The sequence below is a fragment of the Lampetra planeri genome, chromosome 7 (assembly GCF_965212315.1).
Source record: "Lampetra planeri chromosome 7, kcLamPlan1.2.h2, whole genome shotgun sequence".
Taxonomy (NCBI): domain Eukaryota; kingdom Metazoa; phylum Chordata; class Hyperoartia; order Petromyzontiformes; family Petromyzontidae; genus Lampetra; species Lampetra planeri.
Window position 1 is genome coordinate 5,176,692 of NC_136113.1, and position 19,828 is coordinate 5,196,519.

Consider the following 19,828-nt stretch of genomic DNA (forward strand, 5'->3'; position numbering starts at 1 on the left):
ATACCGCGGGGCAATTTAAGAGCGGAGATATTAAAGGTCGGGTGTCGACTTTACAACAATTGCCAGTTCTGACAGAAGGAAGGAAGCGATGGCGATGGCGAGGCCTGGTCTCGTGACGCCTCGTGTTGGTGGTTGAGCCGGGATGCCGGGGCGAGGGTTAGAGGATCACACAGAGATGGGTGATGAGAGCCGAAGACCGCCGGACTGTTATCTCGCCGTGAGATGGAAGGACAGCCAAGCGCGTCTTGTGTGGACCGTGTCGGGTTTTTTTTTCCCCCTCCCCCGGATATTTCCGCTTTCCTTCGATAAAATAAACACATACGGGCTGGAGGCGGACACGCACAGAGACAGACAGACACAGACAGAGACACGCAAATATACACAGAGAGACAAAGCCACACACACACAGAGACACACACACACACACACGCAGAAAGACACACACACACAGAGACACACACACACACACAGAGACACACACACATAGAGAGACACACACACACAGAGACACACACACACACACAAGAGACACACATACAGAGAGACACACACAGACACACACACACACACACAGAGACACACACACACAGACACACACACAAATATGCACACAGACAAAACAAAGACAAAGATTCCCCGTGTAGCCTTAACGGACTGTTGGGGCAAGTGCTGTTAGCGAGTAGCACCTATGAGGCGATGTTTACTGCACAGCACCGCACCAGGTACTCATTTGAGGCTGAGTCGACCTAGGGCGAGGCCCACGACCGGTTCAGATAATCGTCACCGGTGTTGGCCGTGAGCGGGAATCAAACCCCGGGTCGCCGGGTTCGTAGCGCAGCGTAGCGCTAACCGCTGCACCACCGCTCCCCACACACGGGTGACATACAGACACGCGGTCCGAAATGGAGACAGACAACGTCCGGGCAGACGACACAGTCACATGCAGACAGACACAGACTGACAGACACACACAGACAGACAGACACACACAGACACACACAGACAGACACACACACACAGACAGACACAGACACAGACTGACAGACACACACAGATACACACACACATAGACACAGACAGACACAGACAGACACACACAGACACAGAAAGACACACACAGACACACACACAGACAGACACAGACAGACACACACAGACAGACATAGACACAGACTGACAGACACACACAGACACACACACACATAGACACAGACTGACAGACACACACACATAGACACAGACAGACACAACACGCGCTCGCCGTGTCTGAATTAAGCGGTGCTGGCGATCTTGGTTGCTAGGACAACGCGACGGACTCTCGTCGAAGGAGAAGTCGCTCCCCCCCTCCCTCCCCCCTCTAACCTCCCCTCCCCTCCTCCCCCCTCCCTCTCTCACACTCACTCACACACACTCTCACACTCACTCACACACACTCTCACACTCACTCACACTCTCTCTCACTCTCACTCACACTCTCTCTCACTCTCTCACACTCACTCACACTCACACTCTCCCACACTCTCACTCACTCACACTCTCTCACACTCACTCACACTCACTCACACACTCTCACACTCCGACTCGCTCACACTCTCTCACACTCTCTCACTCTTTCACACTCTCTCACACTCACTCACACTCACACACACTGTCTCACACTTTCTCACACTCACTCAGACTCACTCACACTCTCTCACACTCACCCTCACTCTCTCACACTCTCTCACCCACTCTCACTCTCTCGCACTCACTCACACTCTCTCACACTCACCCTCACTCTCTCACACTTTCACACTCTCACCCTCTCACACTCTCTCACACTTTCTCTCACACACTCTCACACTCACTCACACTCACTACACTCTCTCACACTCTCACACTCTCTCACACTCACTCATACTCTCTCACACTCACCCTCACTCTCTCACACTCTCACACTCTCACCCTCTCACACTCTCTCACACTCTCTCTCACACACTCTCACACTCTCTCACACTCACTCACACTCACTACACTCTCTCACACTCTCACACTCTCTCACACTCACTCACACTCACTACACTCTCTCACACTCTCACACTCTCTCACACTCACTCACACTCTCACACTCACTCACCCTCTCACACTCTCTCCCTCACTCACACTCTCACACTCACTACACTCTCTCACACTCTCACACTCTCTCACACACTCTCACACTCTCTCACACTCTCTCACACTCCCTCACACTCATTCACACTCACACTCAGACTCGCTCACACTCTCTCACACTCTTTCACACATCTCTCACACTCACACTCTCTCACTCTCTCTCACTCTCTCTCACACTCACTCACTCACTCACACTCACTCACACTCACTCAGATTCACTGACACTCTCTCACACTCTCTCACACTCACTCACACTCACTCACACTTTACACTCTCTCACACTCTCACACTCTCTCACACTCACTCACACTCTCTCACACTCACTCACACTCACTCACACTTTCACACTCACTCACACTCTCTCACACTCACTCACACTCTCTCACACTCACTCACACTCTCTCACTCACACTCACTCACACTCTCTCACTTAATCACACTCTCACACCCTCACTCTCTCACACTCTCACCCTCTCACACTCTCACCCTCTCATACTCTCTCACACTCTCTCACACTCACTCAGACACACTCACTCACACTTACTCACACTCTCTCACTCAATCACATTCTCACACCCTCACTCTCTCACCCTCTCACACTCTCTCTCACCCTCTCACACTCACTCACACTCTCTCTCACCCTCTCACACTCTCTCACACTCACTCACACTCTCTCACACTCTCTCACACTCACTCACACTCTCTCACACTCTCACTCTCTCTCACACTCTCACCCACACTCTCTCACACTCACTCACACTCTCACACTCTCACTCTCTCTCACACTCTCTCACACTCACTCACACTCTCTAACACTCACTCACACTCACTCACCCTCTCACACTCTCACAGTCACTCACACTCTCTCACACTCACCGTGCGCTCCCTATTCACACCCTCTCACACTCTCTCACACTCTCTCACACTCACCGTGCGCTCCCTATTCACACCCTTTCACACTCTCTCACACTCTCTCACACTCACCGTGCGCTCCCTATTCACACTCTCTCACACTCTCTCACACTCACCGTGTGCTCCCTATTCACACTCTCTCAAGCTCTCTCACACTCACCGTGTGCTCCCTATTCACACCCTCTCACACTCTCTCACACTCTCTCACACTCACCGTGCGCTCCCTATTCACACTCTCTCACACTCTCTCACACTCACCGTGTGCTCCCTATTCACACTCTCTCACACTCTCTCACACTCACCGTGCGCTCCCTATTCACACCCTCTCACACTCTCTCACACTCTCTCACACTCACCGTGCGCTCCCTATTCACACTCTCTCACACTCTCTCACACTCACCGTGCGCTCCCTATTCACACCCTCTCACACTCTCTCACACTCTCTCACACTCACCGTGTGCTCCCTATTCACACTCTCTCACACTCTCTCACACTCACCGTGCGCTCCCTATTCACACCCTCTCACACTCTCTCACACTCTCTCACACTCACCGTGCGCTCCCTATTCACACTCTCTCACACTCTCTCACACTCACCGTGCGCTCCCTATTCACACCCTCTCACACTCTCTCACACTCTCTCACACTCACCGTGCGCTCCCTATTCACACCCTCTCACACTCTCTCACACTCTCTCACACTCACCGTGTGCTCCCTATTCACACTCTCTCACACTCTCTCACATTCACCGTGCGCTCCCTATTCACACTCTCTCACACTCTCTCACACTCACCGTGCGCTCCCTATTCACACCCGCCCCTGCGCGTGTTAAACGCGACGTGGCCGGGCTTGTCAACCACACCCAGTCGCCTTTGTCTCCCCCCCTCGCCTCGCCGCGCGCGCGTGGAGGCAATCGCCCGAGTCTCGTGCCGAGGCGCTGTCGCCAGTGGGATGGGGTCTCGTGATGAATTCACGGAACAATTCCTCACTTCGCCTTGCACGGCCACGAATTGAAACTCTGGCTCCCCAAACAAAACTAATTTACAGGATACAACAAAAGCAGCAGCAGCAGCAGCAGCAACAACATCAACAACAGCAGTGGGCACGATCGATGCAGAGCGAGATGCCGAGTTCGAGATCCAAGCAGGAGATCCCAGCATGGCCGGTTGCGAGGTTGTTAAGATGAATGACGCAAGTGCGCAAAAGCGCCCGCGCGTCCCATCTTATTGTTTCGTGTGGACGCAGAGCGTCAACTTTACCACTTCACATTCAGGTGGTCAAGTCAGATGTGCGCGTCAAGGGCAGCGGAGTGTGTGTCGCCGTGGTGTCTCCCTTCGCTGGAGGGTTCTGCTTCCAATGGGGCTGGACGAGTCTTTGTCAATTCTCGTCTGTGTTGAGCGGACTGCTGTGGTACGGGGGGATCCGAAGGTGGTTAGAATTAATCATTTTGAGATTTGTCAAACGTCCCAAATGCAGGGCCCCGCCTCAGTGCCGGATTATCCCAAGAGCAAAAGTAGCTGCATATGTAGTAGCAGCTACTATTACATATGTAGTAGCTACGGGACCCGCACTTTCAAGGGCCCCATGCTAAATGCTTTCAAACTATAAATTCCGGTTCAGTGATTCTGCACTTGCTCTATTACTATAGTACTATACCGCCTTCAACTTTTATGAACGACTGGGTGTTAAAGGTGAGCGATTTGTCGTACTATCTGGCTGTATAGCAAAATTAAAATATACAATTACTTTACTGTGCAAGTAAACAATGTACGTGTTGTAATATTTATCTGTTTTTGTATAATTAGGGCCCCTTTATAACAACATATGCTACAGGCCCCGCACTTAGCTTAATCCGGCACTGCCCCACCTGGAAGCAATGGGCATTGAGACACAGCGAGTCTTGCTTGGCTAATCACGTTAATATTGTTGCCTTTTACTAACTTCGACGATTCTAATCGGGTTTGCCCCGCGTCCTCGCAGCGCGAGTCACAAGGCAGGGCGCACGTCCAGAATGCAAATCAGAATGTGTATTCATCCCGGAGGAGTTGGAGGAATGTGATGGAAGCAACGAAGCTTCGTTTTCAAAGATGTCCAGCGAGAGGCCGGGTCGCCAGCATGTCACATCAATCGAAACAAAGACGAACGCACGACGACGAGAAGCACGGTGGAGAAAAGTCGAGCAAGTCGACGCTTCACGCGTAAATGCTTAAATGCTTCAAGTTTCAAGTTTCATTTATTTGGTGTAGCGCCGTGAGCCATTCGGCTCTTCAATCGGGTGCAACCGCAACAAACAAAAAACAAAAACATGAACAAAAACATCTTAAAGTGAATATGTGACTAAGTGCAAACAGAAAATCCAAGAAAAGACAGCAAAACATTGCAGAAAAAACACCGTACACCAACGCTGTGTGCAAAAATCCCAGTGGGATGCAAGTCAAACAACAACAACAACAACCACAAGACAACTTAGATTAAGGCCATCAGTCTAACTCTGTACTACAACAAACAAACATGGCCAAACCAATACACTTTTCGAAATCACCAAAATAAAGCCATGAAAGCAATGAAAAAGCAATCATAGGAACTGTGACGGAATTTTCACAATAAATGGCATAAACAACATGTACCACCAAAACCCTGCAGCCACAGCTGGCTGCATGAGCGGCTTTCGGAGGCAACGCGCACATTTGCCGCTGCTGCGTAAACGCCGCGTGCGAGCGTGGCAGAGGCAGTGAGGCGTCATCACGGGCCGCTGAAGCAGGACCCACGGGGGGGGGAGGGGGGAGTCCCTCCAACTACAATGTTGGGACGGCCCTTTCAGTCTCTCGCAAACCCTCGCACGCGCCGCGGGCTCACAGAGGCCCCGGGGTGACACCGCGTTCGTTATGCGCCGCGCGGGGTCCGAGTGATTGGGCAAACCCGGACTTGTGCCCGGTCATCCTGCTGGACCCCTTGGTGGGTGCGTGGGTGAGTGGGTGGGTAGGTGGTGGGTGAGTGAGTGGTGGGTGAGTGAGTGGTGGGTGAGTGAGTGGGTGAGTGGGTGGTGGGTGAGTGAGTGGGTGAGTGGGTGGGTGGGTGGGTAGGTGGGTGGGTGGGTGGGTGGGTGGGTGAGTGGGTGGGTGGGTGGGTGGGTGAGTGGGTGGGTGGGTAGGTGGGTGAGTAGATGGGTGGGTGGGTGAGTGGGTGAGTGGATGAGTGGGTGGGTGAGTGGGTGGGTGAGTAGGTGAGTGGGTGGGTGGGTGAGTGGGTGGGTGAGTAGGTGAGTGGGTGAGTGGGTGGTGGGTGAGTGAGTGGGTGAGTGGGTGGGTGGGTGGGTGGGTAGGTGGGTGAGTGGGTGGGTGAGTGGGTGGGTGAGTGGGTGGGTGGGTAGGTGGGTGAGTGGGTGGGTGGGTAGGTGGGTGAGTAGGTGAGTGGGTGGGTGGGTGAGTGGGTGGGTGAGTAGGTGAGTGGGTGAGTGGGTGAGTGGGTGGGTGGGTGGGTGAGTGGGTGAGTGGATGAGTGGGTGGGTGAGTGGGTGAGTGGGTGGGTGGGTGGGTGGGTGAGTGGGTGGATGGAGTGAGTGGGTGGGTGAGTGGAAGTGTGGGTGGATGGAGTGAGTGGGTGGGTGGGTGGGTGAGTGAGTGAGTGGGTTAGTGGAAGAGTGGGTGGATGGAGTGAGTGGGTGGGTGAGTGGGTAAGTGGGTGGGTGAGTGGATGAGTGGGTGGGTGGGTGAGTGGAAGAGTGAGTGGGTGGGTTAGTGGGTGAGTGGGTGGGTTAGTGGGTGAGTGAGTGGGTGGGTGGGTGAGTGGGTGGGTGAGTGAGTGAACGAGTGGGTGGGCGAGTGGGTGAGCGAGTGGGTGGGCGAGTGGGTGGGCGAGTGGGTGGGCGAGTGGGTGAGCGAGTGGGTGGGCGAGTGGGTGAGCGAGTGGGTGGGCGAGTGAGTGGGCGAGTGGGTGGGTGAGTGGGTGGGTGAGGCGCCCCCTCGAACCGGGATGTGTTTCTGGAACTCTGGGTGGCTGGGTTCGCAGCACAGCGAGCTAACCGCTGCACCACCGCTCCCCACACAAAGCCACAAAGACAAAGATCCCCCCCCCCCACCATAGCCTGAGCAAACATTTGAGGAAAGTGCTGTTAGCGAGCACCTATGAACGGTACACGAGGGGGTGGGTGGCCAACACCACGCCCGACCGCCTTTGTCTCCTTAATGGCGATGTTTACACATCGCACCGGGTACTCATTTGAGGCTGAGTCGACCTAGGGGATGCCGGTTCAAATAATCGTCGCTGGTGTTGGCCGTCAGCGGGAATCGAACCCGGGTGGCCGGGTTCGTAGCGCAGCGTAGCGCTAACCGCTACACCACCGCTCCCCACGTACACACACACGCACGCGCACACAGCCACGCTCACCGCAGCCGCGATATTCCACCTCTGCTCTCATTTGATGGAGTCTCGTGTCTGCGTGCGCGGTGACACGAGACTCCCGTCCCCACTCCCCGCTCGCCCAACTCGTCTCTCGCGTGGGCGGTTAAGTTATTGTCGTGAATAATAATCATCATCATCACCACCACCATCGCCATTGTCATCATTGTCATCATTGGCTGCCGTGTGCGTCGCCACCCACACTACAAACAGGGGCACAAACACACGCGGCAAAGGCGAAGATCTCCCCGTGGAGGCTTAACAGACCGTGAGGGCGGGTGCTGTTAGCGAGTAGCACCTGTGAAGGCCGTCAAGACGCACGAGTGGATGGGTGAGCAACACCACGCCCGGCCGCCTTTGTCTCCCCAGTGGCGAATGTTCACAAACAGCATCAGGTACTTATTTGAGGCTGAGTCAACCTAGGGGAGGACCAGGAGCGGTTCAGGTAATCGTCGCTGGTGTCAGTGGCCGTGAGCGGGAATCAAATTGGGGTCGCCGGGTTTGTCGTGCAGTGCGCTAACCGATGCACCACCGCTCCCTTTTTCACCGACACACAAAGACAAAGATCCCCGTATCGCCTGTGACAGACTGTAGGGGCAAGTGCTGTTAGCGAGCACCTGTGAAGGCCGGCACGGCACACGAGGGGGTGGGTGGCCAGCGGCACGCCCGACCGCCTTTGTCTCCCCAGTGGCGATGTTTACACATCTCACCAGGTACTCATTTGAGGCTGAGTCGACCTAGGGATTGCCCAGGAGCGGTTCAGATAATCGTCGCTGGTGTTGGCCGTGAGCGGGGATGGAACTTGGGTGGCCGAGTTCGTAGCGTAGCGTAGCGATAACCGCTACACCACCACAGAGTGTCACACACACACATACATACACACATACATACACACATACACACACACATACACACACACATACACACATACACACACACACATGCACACTCATACACACACACATACACACGCACATACACACACTCATACACACACACATACACACGCACATACACACACTCATACACACGCACATACACACACACATACACACACACATACACACACACATACACACACACATACACACATACACACACACATACACACACACATACACACACACACATACACACACACATACACTCATACACACACACATACACACACACATACACACACACATGCACACTCATACACACACACATACACACGCACATACACACGCACATACACATACACACACACATACACACACACATACACACGCACATACACACACGCGCACGCGCGCGCGCACCAAGGCCAGGCACGAGGAATCGCGCACGGCGACTCGGGGAGCGGCGGGAGGGGAGGGAGGGAGGGAGGGGAGGGGAGGGAGGGCTACTTCTCGAAACGTCAACGTGTGTCGGTGATGTGTCGGTGGTGAGTTGGTGATGTGTCGGTGGTAAGTCGGTTATGTGTCGGTGGTGAGTTGGTGATGTGTCGGTGGTGTTCTGTTGGCTTTGCCGCTTGCGCAGGTAGCAACAGCGGCACAAACTAATCTCCACGTGTAAACACAGCAACCCCTCGCTCTGGAAGCGTGGGGTGGGGTTGGGGTGGCGAGCGGGGGCGGGAGGTGATGATGGAGGGATAATATGGCACGGCGAGGGCCAGGGGGTGGGGGTGGGTGGGTGGGGGAGCTGCTGGAGCCCTTGTATTTCCATCTCGCTAACGAGACTCTGGCATGGAAATTACATTACTGGGCGAAATGGGGGGGCGGAATACAGAGCGCCTGATGCGGATTAAGCGAGCTTTATAGGCGGGGGGTGGGAGGGAGGGAGGGGTGGGGTTATGGGGGAGGAGGCACATTGTGTGTGTATGTTACTCGTTTAAGTCGAAGTAGAGGCGCGGGGGGGGGGCACAGCACAGGGTTCAGACGTGACGGTGACGCTGGGAATGCGCGCGGTGGGGGTATCGAGACCCAGGTGCAGTCAATGCGCCGCTCCACGCACTCACGTCGAGCAAAATACCAACTGCGTAGCCTACAACAGACTGCTGGGGCAAGTGCTGTTAGCGAGTAGCAGCACCACGCCCGGCCGCCTTTGTCTCCCCAGTGGCGGTGTTCGCACACCGCACCAGGTACTGATTTGAGGCTGAGTCGACCTAGGGGAGGCCCAGGACCGGTCCAGATAATTATTAATCGTCACTGGGTGTTGGCGGTGAGACGGGAATCGAACCCGGGTCGCCGGGTTCGTAGCGCAGCGCGCTAACCGCTGCACCACCGGTCCCCACACACACACGCACACAAACATAGCAGAATCGCACACGCATACAATCGCTCTGTTGTGTTGTTACTGCATTAAACAGCAGGCCAGGATGACCCAACCCACATCGGGCTCAGCCGCACTACATACACAATCAAATACAAAGATCCTCTGTATAGCCTGTTACAGACTGTTGGGGCAAGTGCCGTTAGCGAGCACCTATGAAGGCCGGAACGACACACGAGGGGGTGGGTGGCCAGCACCACGCCCGACCGCCTTTGTCTCCCTAGTGGCGATGTTTGCACACCTCACCAGGTACCCATTTGAGACTGAGTCGACCTAGGGGAGGCCCCGGACCGGTTCAGATAATCGTCACCGCTGTCGTCCGTGAGTGGGAATCGAACCCGGGTCTCCGGGTTCACAGCGCAGAGCGCGTACCAACACAACACCAACAACAACCGCCATTCGCCACTAAGTAGCGGTGACGTCACCACGACGCTTGTGCCAGGCCATGTGCACCTTGAGGCCACGTACCAACACACACACACACTCATACATATGTAGTGGGCCTCCTTCCCCGGGGCGTGCGTGCGCGTGCGGCGCACACACTCAGTCGGAGACGAGGTAGTCGCAGGAGGCACCGTCTCCCTTCATTATCTCGTTCAACTGCGGCCCCCTCTCGCACTACCGCGCTACCGTACAGCCCGGCCCAGACACGACGCTGTCCGCGTTGCACCGACGGCGTCGACCGAGAAAGTCAACCGCTGTCCGTCCGCGCAATGCCCGGGCGAGGGCGGCAGCGACAATGAGCCGAGTCCACTCCCAGAACCGGCAGCCCGGAGCTCCCCGCTCTCCGCTGCTTTTATTCCCCTCGGCGCTGATTGGCTTATCCCTAACCGCGCCTCTCTTCTCGAACTCTCCAGAGGGTTTCAGGGGCTTCCCCACGAGGTCTACTGTGACCCTTGCCCCAGTTCCTCCGCCCTGCCGGCACGCGCACCGCGTGTGCGCCCAGCGGCGTGTGCGCTGTCTACCTGCAGTTGCAGCTGCTGCTGCTGTACAGCAGTCGGCGCTGTGTCACTACAAGTACAGAGATCCTACGTAGCGTGTAGTGTTAAGACTCATATTCCTGGTTCTTTTGATAAAGTCACATAAATAGAAAACAATAGAATAAAAAAAAATACAAATAATAAATGTAAAATAATAAAAGCAAAAAAACACGTACTCTTTGGTTCTTTTGGTAAAGTCACGTAGGTAGAAAATTAATAGATCACGACGTTTCGATCGCAACACAAGCAATCGTCATCAGGTGGGACAACCACAGCAAAAAGACACACAATAAAAATAAAAAATAAAAATAAGAAAATTTAATAAAAAAAAGTTAAAATTGTAATCAATTGAAAATAATAAAAGCAAAAAACCCACGACGTTTCAATCGCAACACAAGTGGCCTTCATCAGGCGGAGCCGCTTATCAGGGCTCCAAAGTGAGGGGGGTGGCGGACGAGAGTTGCGCAAGCAGCTCGCTCAAGCAGTAGGAGCTTTCATCGTTTTCAATTTAGAATGAAATTTTTTATTATTTAAACACACCGTGTACACCGTATACACACCATACACACCGTGTACACACCGTGTACACACCGTGTACACACCGTGTACACCGTCTACACACCGTACACACCGTGTACACCATATACACCGTGTACACACTGTGTACACTCCGTACACACCGTGTACACACCGTGTCACCATACACACCGTGTACACACCGTACACTCCGTACACACCGTGTACACCATACACACACCGTGTACACCATACACACCGTGTACACTCCGTACACTCCGTACACACCGTGTACACCATGTACACGCCGTGTACACCATACACACCGTGTACACTCCGTACACACCGTGTACACCATACACACACCGGGTACACACCGTGTACACTCCGTACACTCCGTACACACCGTGTTGACCCTGACACTGGGGGGGGGGTGTGACCTCACCCCTGGCGAAGGTCGCGCTATCGGACACAATCGGCTTAGCGCGGCAATTACGCCACTCGCCGCCGTCGCCGCTAATTTGGTGTTAACTTGCGTCAGCGCGGTGCCCGGCGAAAACCCGCAGCAGCAGCAGCAGTTGTAACAGCTGTAGTAGCAGCAGTTGTAACAGCTGTAGTAGCAGCAGTACCAGCAGCTGCAGCAGTAGCAACAGCTGTAGTAGCAGCAGTAGCTGTAGCAGCAGCCGCTTTAGCAGCAGACGCAGTAGCAGCAGACGCAGCAGCAGCAGACGCAGTAGCAGCAGACAAAACGCGCTCGGAGGAGAGGCGCTCCTCCCGTATTCACAGCGCAGGAGCACTGCGAGTGACAGCCCTGCTGGTACCATCAGCACTGCGAGTGACAGCCCTGCTGCTGGTACCATCAGCACTGCGAGTGACAGCCCTGCTGCTGGTAGCGTCAGCACTGCGAGTGACAGCCCTGCTGCTGGTACCATCAGCACTGCGAGTGACAGCCCTGCTGCTGGTTCCATCAACACTGCGAGTGACAGCCCTGCTGCTGGTACCATCAGCACTGCGAGTGACAGCCCTGCTGCTGGTACCATCAGCACTGCGAGTGACAGCCCTGCTGCTGGTACCATCAGCACTGCGAGTGACAGCCCTGCTGGTAGCGTCAGCACGGTGAGTGACAGCCCTGCTGGTAGCGTCAGCACTGCGAGTGACAGCCCTGCTGCTGGTACCATCAGCACTGCGAGTGACAGCCCTGCTGGTAGCGTCAGCACGGTGAGTGACAGCCCTGCTGGTACCGTCAGCACTGTGACAGCCCTGCTGCTGGTACCATCAGCACTGTGAGTGACAGCCCTGCTGGTAGCGTCAGCACTGTGAGTGACAGCCCTGCTGCTGGTACCATCAGCACTGCGAGTGACAGCCCTGCTGGTAGCGTCAGCACTGTGAGTGACAGCCCTGCTGGTACCGTCAGCACTGTGAGTGACAGCCCTGCTGCTGGTACCATCAGCACTGTGAGTGACAGCCCTGCTGGTAGCGTCAGCACTGTGAGTGACAGCCCTGCTGCTGGTACCATCAGCACTGCGAGTGACAGCCCTGCTGGTAGCGTCAGCACTGTGAGTGACAGCCCTGCTGGTAGGGTCAGGGGTCGACCGGCTGGTGGCTTGGCGCAGGGCTGGGGTCTGGTTGGTCTGTCAATAGCGACCGTTTACACTTTGTATTTCGCCTTTCCCTGTTGCGGGCAGAGTCTCAACACAGCAGCAGCTGCAGCCACACCACTCAGCAGCAGGCTCTGCCTCACCACACAGCTGCTCCAGCCACACCACACAGCTGCAGTTGCAGCCACACCACACAGCTGCTCCAACCACACCACACAACAGCTGCTCCAACCACACCACAGGTAAAAACGGTGGCCGCGCCGCGCGCTCTGAGGCACGGCCCAGCAGTCGTGGTGGGGTGCGCGTCAACCACATCGATGTAGGCCGCCCCTCATTACAGACATCTCCTTACACCGCTTTACAAAGCGCAGCTCTGAATTATATATATATATTTTAGACCTCTAATGGGCCGCAATTACGACTCCACAACCGAAAACAGCTGTCACCCCCCGCCCATTCACCTTCAATCCCTCTCCTTCATCTCCCCGGCGTGTCGCCATCCCCCCCCCTCCCCTCAGCCGTTCGCATCCGTGGCGCGCCCGTGATCTCGAGGCGAGGGTTGGTGGACCACGCAGAGATTTGCGTGGAAGTGCGTTGGTGTGGTCTGGTCGAGGTTTTCCGACCGCGGTTACTCGGGTTTCTGTCCACGCGAAGCTTGACCGCTCGTTGTTTAGACAGGAATTTAAACAGGAATTGACCAGACATCCCGAGAGGCAGAACCCCCCCCCCCCCCCCCCCCCATGAACGGAGCATTGAGGCTTTCGTTGCGTTTGTGTTGATAATATATAAACAACTACGGTAGTTGCCTGTCCCATTAGAATTGTGTCAGCTCTCTCCACGTTACGAAGGACAAACATATAAAGAACCCCCCCCCCGTAGAAGCTTGCACAGACTGTTGGGACAAGTGCTGGAACACTTGACGTGAATACGCCCACACACAAAACCTTCATTTTAATTAAAATCACCGTCGCATGTCACGAACGCGTGCGTGTCCGCGAGGATTGTAAAATTGGCAAACTTGGCGAGATGAGACGTGGTGGTGGTGGTGGATCACGAGGCACGGATATTAGCTAATATTCCTCTGCCCAGCCATAGCAGCAGGGCTCCCTTATCCCACTCCCACCCCACCCACTCATTGCGGGGGTGGTGGTGGAGGGGGCACCCGTCCAGTAATTGAGGTTGCGATGAACACGTGGACAGGGCGGTTAGGAAATGGAGTTCAGTCCGCAGGAGAGGACCGATTGTGTGTGTGCTTTAGAAGCGCAACTTTTGATTTGTGCCGAAATTATTCACATTTTAATTGGACAATTCCCAGCGCGGTAATACAATTACGAGTTCGTGTGGTGTCATTGGATCGCAGCGGATGAGATGACGCCGGGTCATCAGTAGAGGCATCAGCAGCAGCAGCAGCGACGCGAACTCGGTCGGCAGCAGCAGTGGCATCAGCAGCTGCGACATCGTCGTCGTTGATGCTCGTCAGCAGTGGGCAGCTTTGTGGTCGTCACTAGCAGCGGCAGGACGGAGGCAGTGAGAGGTGGCAGGCTCCAACTTTGTCTACCCCACCACCCACCCCACCACTCCCTACCCCACCACTCCACCCACCACTTCCTACCCCACCACTCCCTACCCACCACTCCCTACCCCACCACCCTACCCACCACTTCCTACCCCACCACCTTCCCCCCCACTCCCTACCCCACCACCCTCTCCACCACTTCCTACCCCACCACCCTCCCCACCACTCCTACCCCACCACTTTCCCCACCACTTCCTACCCCACCACCCACCCCACCACTCCCTACCCCACCACTCACTATCCCCCCACTCCCTACCCCACCACTCCCTACCCCACCACCCTCTCCACCACTTCCTACCCCACCACCTTCCCCACCACTCCTACCCCACCACTCCACCCACCACTTCCTACCCCACCATCCTCCCCACCACTCCCTACCCCACCACCCTCCCCACCACTTCCTACCCCACCACCCACCGCTCTACCCACCACTAAATCGACACCGCGACCCATCCCAACACCGACAACCCGTACCTCCTCGTCTCGCTCCACGGGGGACCTCTCGTGTCGACACCTCCACCCGCTCCTACTAAAGCCGCCCCAACCCCTCCCGTCTCCCACCGCCCCCCACCCCACCCGGCCCTCCCCGCCAGAGCGTCCCACGCCGCGACAGCCGCGGCTCGCACCATGACAAAGGGCAAGAGCGTGCGGGGCCACCTGGGCGCCGGCGCGGGCCTTCACCTGCTGAGCCGTGGCCTCCTGCAGGCGGCCGTCGTGTCGAGCCTGAGCCCCGGCGAGCTGCTGGCGCTCTCGGGGGTCTCCACGGACCGCCGCGACCTCGTCATCAACGTGGGCGGCGCGCGCTACTCCCTGGGTCGCGAGGCGCTCCGCGACTTCCCGCTGGGCCGCGTGCGGCGGCTGCGCGACTGCGTCTCGGAGGCCGAGGTCCTGGAGCTGTGCGACGACTGGGACCGCGACTCGAACGAGTACTTCTTCGACCGGCACGCCGACTCGTTCCGCGCCGCCGTGGGCTACGCGCGGCACGGCCGCCGCCTGCGCCTGCTGCCGCACATGTGCGAGCTGTCGTTCCGCGGCGAGCTCGCCTACTGGGGCCTGGACGGCCACGCGTGCCTCGAGCCGTGCTGCGTCAAGAGGCTCGACGAGAGGATGGCCGAGTGCGCGTTCGGCGCCGCCGCCGCCGACGCCGAGAGGCGGGAGGCGGCGGAGGCGGCCGCGGCGGCGGCGCTCTCCCCGACGCCGCCGTGGCTCGAGCGCATGAGGAGGACGTTCGAGGAGCCCGGCTCGTCGGTGCCCGCGCACATCCTGGCCGCGGTGTCCGTGCTCTTCGTGCTCGTCTCCGTGGGGCTGCTGTGCGCCAGCACGCTGCCCGAGTGGAAGGCGAGCGAGCGCGCGGGCAGCGTGCACGACAACAGGTAAGGGCCACGCGGTGGGGAGGAGGGCAAGGGGAGGTCAAGTGGCGATGGTCAAGGGGAGGTCACGCGCGTCGCCTGTCGATGTTGGAAAGTCAACTGGGGGGGGGGGGGGCTGCGAGGGGAAGTGATGTTTGCGTGACCGTGTCGGAGTGTCATCTGGGGAGCTCTGTGGGCAGGCGAACAAGAGGTCGTGGATGACGAGTGACCTCGATAGGACCGGTGGTGTGTAAGTGACCGCAGCTGCAGGCGATCTGTATAAGCGAACGGTGGTCCAGGTAGGATCACTGAAACAAGTCTGGCCACTTTCCTATACGCCATGCCAGACACGGTGGCGAAATGCCTTTAATCCTGCACTTTGCATACAAGAGTTCGGTGGAGATGTGTTGACACTCTCAAGGCCACTGGATTGCGAGGTGGCTAGCAGATTAGAGCGAAGCAGGCGAGTTCATGATCCTGTATCCTGGTCGCTCCCGTGTCCTCTACCAAGAAGCCAAACCACCCTGTTACTTATAAAGTAATCGTCCTAACATCACGATGCGAGACCTTGCTGAAATACAGCCGCGCGACTCGGCGAGAATACCCTTGGATACGTGAACGGCTTCATCTAAATCATCATAATTACTACAAACTATCATCATCATCATTATTACTGCATCGTTCTATAAAGCGTGGAAGTCATAATTCCATGAGCGGATGGCTCCACCCAATCTGTCTCGAGGATGTTCCGGCTGCCGAGTTTTCCGCGCCAGCGCTGACCGCGCATGGCACTTGCGGGAGGGGTGGTTGGGAATCTTTGAGAGACCGATTACGTACGGCGCGAAAGAAGTTCAACACAACGAGCTCCAGCGGGGAGTGGAGCTTTATATGCGCGGTCGAAATTGGCTTTCATTTAATTGCGAATCGGCGCTGATATCGGGTGTCGTGTTCTCACAAGACGAGATGTCCGTTCTGAACTCTCGCAGAGAGCAGTGCATCACCTTGTGGTCGGAAAAATGACCGGAAAACTGCTTTCGAGGTCACTTTAATCGCCTTTCATCTACGGCTGTAAACGAACGAACGGTCGTCTTGAACGCCGCCTAAAAAGAAAACCTAAAAAGAAAACAAGATATAATCGGTCACGTGTTCATTTTTCTTTGGACAGTGTCTTGATTTGAAGTTTTCGTGACTGCAGGAATCCATACTGTTTGGTTCTTTCGGTGACTTTACCGAAATAACCAAAGAGTAGAGAGTGTGTTGAGTTCTCTGTGCATTGTGCTTCACGCACCGACGCTAATGCAGCGTCGCCAAATGTTGAACACGTTCTGCAAAGAGACGCGAGATGTATCCAAAGCAAGCAACGTGCCAAATTTAATTTATATATCTTTTTTTTTCTTTCTCTCTTTACAATCGCTGATGACCGGGCTGAGACGGTAATCTCGATGCACGTGAGAGCCGGTGGTCCCAAATCCCAGTTCGAGCCCCCAGCTGGTCGCCCATGTCTCCCGGCACACGCGCTGATTCACATTTCGGCAACAGACGTTCATATGCAGATGTCTAATATATTCAGATGTCTGATATATTCAGCGGCTTGTTAGTCGTGGCTCCCAGGGGTGATGAGGTGCGCTCTACTCAGATGTTCAAAGGCAAAGATCCCCCGTGTAGCCTTAACAGACTCTTGGGGCAAGTGCTGTTAGCGAGCACCTTTGAAGGCTGGCACGGCACACGAGGGGGTGGGTGGCCAACACCACGCCCGGCCGCCTTTGTCTCCCCAGTGGCGATGTTCACACACCGCACCAGGTACTCATTTGAGGCTGAGTCGACCTAGGGGAGGCTCAGGACCGGTACAGATATTCGTCACCGGTGTTGGCCGTGAGCGGGAATCGAACCCGGGGTGCCGGGTTCGTAGCATAGCGTGCTAACCACTGCACCACCGCTCCTCGCTTACTTGATCACTCACCACTTGTGCACTCACCAACACAGGGAATATTCGCTCAATAAGAAAAACGCGATATATTACGATCAATATTCATACACTACTCGCCTTTTGCCCGCCCAAGGACGGGTGTATTGCAGTAAATCTGAAACTTGCAAGCCAAAATCAGACCGCGACGTGATAGTCATTGCATCAATTCGTGTGTAATTAGTAAGGCCGCGGTGACACAGACCTATTTCACTTAAGGTTATAATCCCTTCTTCATCATGACGTCCTTTTTACTTTGATGTCTCAACAGCTTTACGGAGACCGCGTGACGTGAGGGTTCTGCCTTTGTAGTGAGGGTTCTGCCTTTGTAGTGAGGGTTGTGAGTTGACGCCGAGGAGGGGGGAGGAGGCGCCTCGCCCCCCATGTGGAGTGACGTCACATGCTCATGATTATTAATGAGAGGGGGGGGCTGGTCTACGTCGAATGACGTCACGAGCGTTAAGGACCGACATCCCTGGGTGATCATCGTGGGTGATCATCGTGGGTGATGTGCACGTGAGATTCACGCGTGGCTGATGCCGCGCCCACGTCGCGGTCTTGCCGTTGATTTCTGTTTCCCCCCCTCCCCGCCCCCCCGTTGGCTCGACACTCATCCACCCACACGCCACGTGCAACGCATTCACTCGCTCATCCATTCGCCCACCCACCAACCCAATCACTGCACGCACTCACCAACCCACAAACGCATGCACTCCTCCCCATCACTCACCTATCAACTCCATCAACCACCCAACCATTCACTTCCACCCCACTCACGCATGCGCTCGCGGCCTCATATCCGCGAGCCGACGCGAACCAACTCTGCGTACCGCCCACCACGCACCTCGCTCGCCCCCCCCCCACCCCCCCTGTCCCACCCCAGCAGGATCATCGAGGCGGTGTGCATGGGCTGGTTCACGGCCGAGTGCATCGTGCGCTTCCTCATCGCGCGCGACCGCCTCCGCTTCTTCCGCCAGCCGCTCAACGCCATCGATGTGCTCGCCATCTCGCCCTACTACGTGGCCGTGGCGCTCGCCTCGGCCGGCGCAGACACCCCGCAGCTGCAGCGCGCCGGCGTGACCCTCCGCGTGCTGCGCATGTTGCGCATCTTCTGGCTCCTCAAGCTGGCGCGCCACTCCGTGGGCCTGCAGACGCTCGGCCTCACCCTGCGCCGCTGCTACCGCGAGATGGGCATGCTGCTCATGTTCGTCGCCGTGGCGATGGCCATCTTCGCCGCCCTCGCGCAGCTGCTCGAGGCCGGCCTCGACGTGGACGGCCACGCGTCGGACTTCGCCAGCATCCCCGCCTCGTGCTGGTGGGTCATCATCTCCATGACGACCGTGGGCTACGGGGACATGTTCCCCATGACGGTGCCGGGCCGCGTGCTGGGCGGCGCGTGCGTGGTGAGCGGCATCGTCCTGCTGGCGCTGCCCATCACCTTCATCTACCACAGCTTCGTGCAGTGCTACGGCGAGCTGCGCCTGCGCGCCACGCGCAGCGGACGCATCCCACCGAGTCCCCTCTTCATGGACACGGACGGCTAGAGGAGCGTGGGGGGGGGGAGATGCTGACACTGACTCTTGAGTTTCCATGCCTCGTCACAAACTCCCTCCCTCCCTCCCCACCCCGAACCCGAACCCCCCACCACCTCGTTCATCGTGAACAGCGACTGCTCGCGGGAGACATTTGCGTGAGCAGTGGGGGTGGACTTGACCCGAACTCTGGCATGAGCCTCGTCACCCAAACCCCCCCACCCACCCACCACACTTGCTAATGAACATCGATCGTCAGTGGTGAAGGTTATTTAGTTACACGGGTGGATGTCGGCGTGGGGGGTGGGGAGGGAGTTGACGTTGGCACGTGGGCCCCTACGGAGACGCCCTTTGGGGTCTCTCGCAGAGGAAGAGCGTCGCTCCGTGCGGGAGAACGGCCCGCGGAACGAGACCCGCAGAACTGCTCGCGAGGTCGCTTAAAGCGACCTCGCATCCGCACGAGCGCTGCCCCCCCCCCCCCCAGCCCCATTCAAAGGTGGGTCCTCGGGGTGGCTGGAGATGCCCTCGAGTTGAGGTCAAA

At 56.6% G+C, this 19,828-nt stretch overlaps 1 protein-coding gene across 1 annotated transcript; it reads left to right on the forward strand.

The window, feature by feature from the left end:
• The first annotated feature begins 15,055 nt into the window (after positions 1 to 15,055).
• KCNG3 (potassium voltage-gated channel modifier subfamily G member 3) lies at positions 15,056 to 19,387 on the forward strand. Its single transcript, XM_078596664.1, has 2 exons — positions 15,056 to 15,816; positions 18,639 to 19,387. The coding sequence occupies exons 1-2, from the start codon at positions 15,071 to 15,073 to the stop codon at positions 19,297 to 19,299; spliced, it is 1,407 nt and encodes a 468-aa protein (XP_078452790.1). The 5' UTR covers positions 15,056 to 15,070; the 3' UTR covers positions 19,300 to 19,387.
• Positions 19,388 to 19,828: the final 441 nt, after the last annotated feature.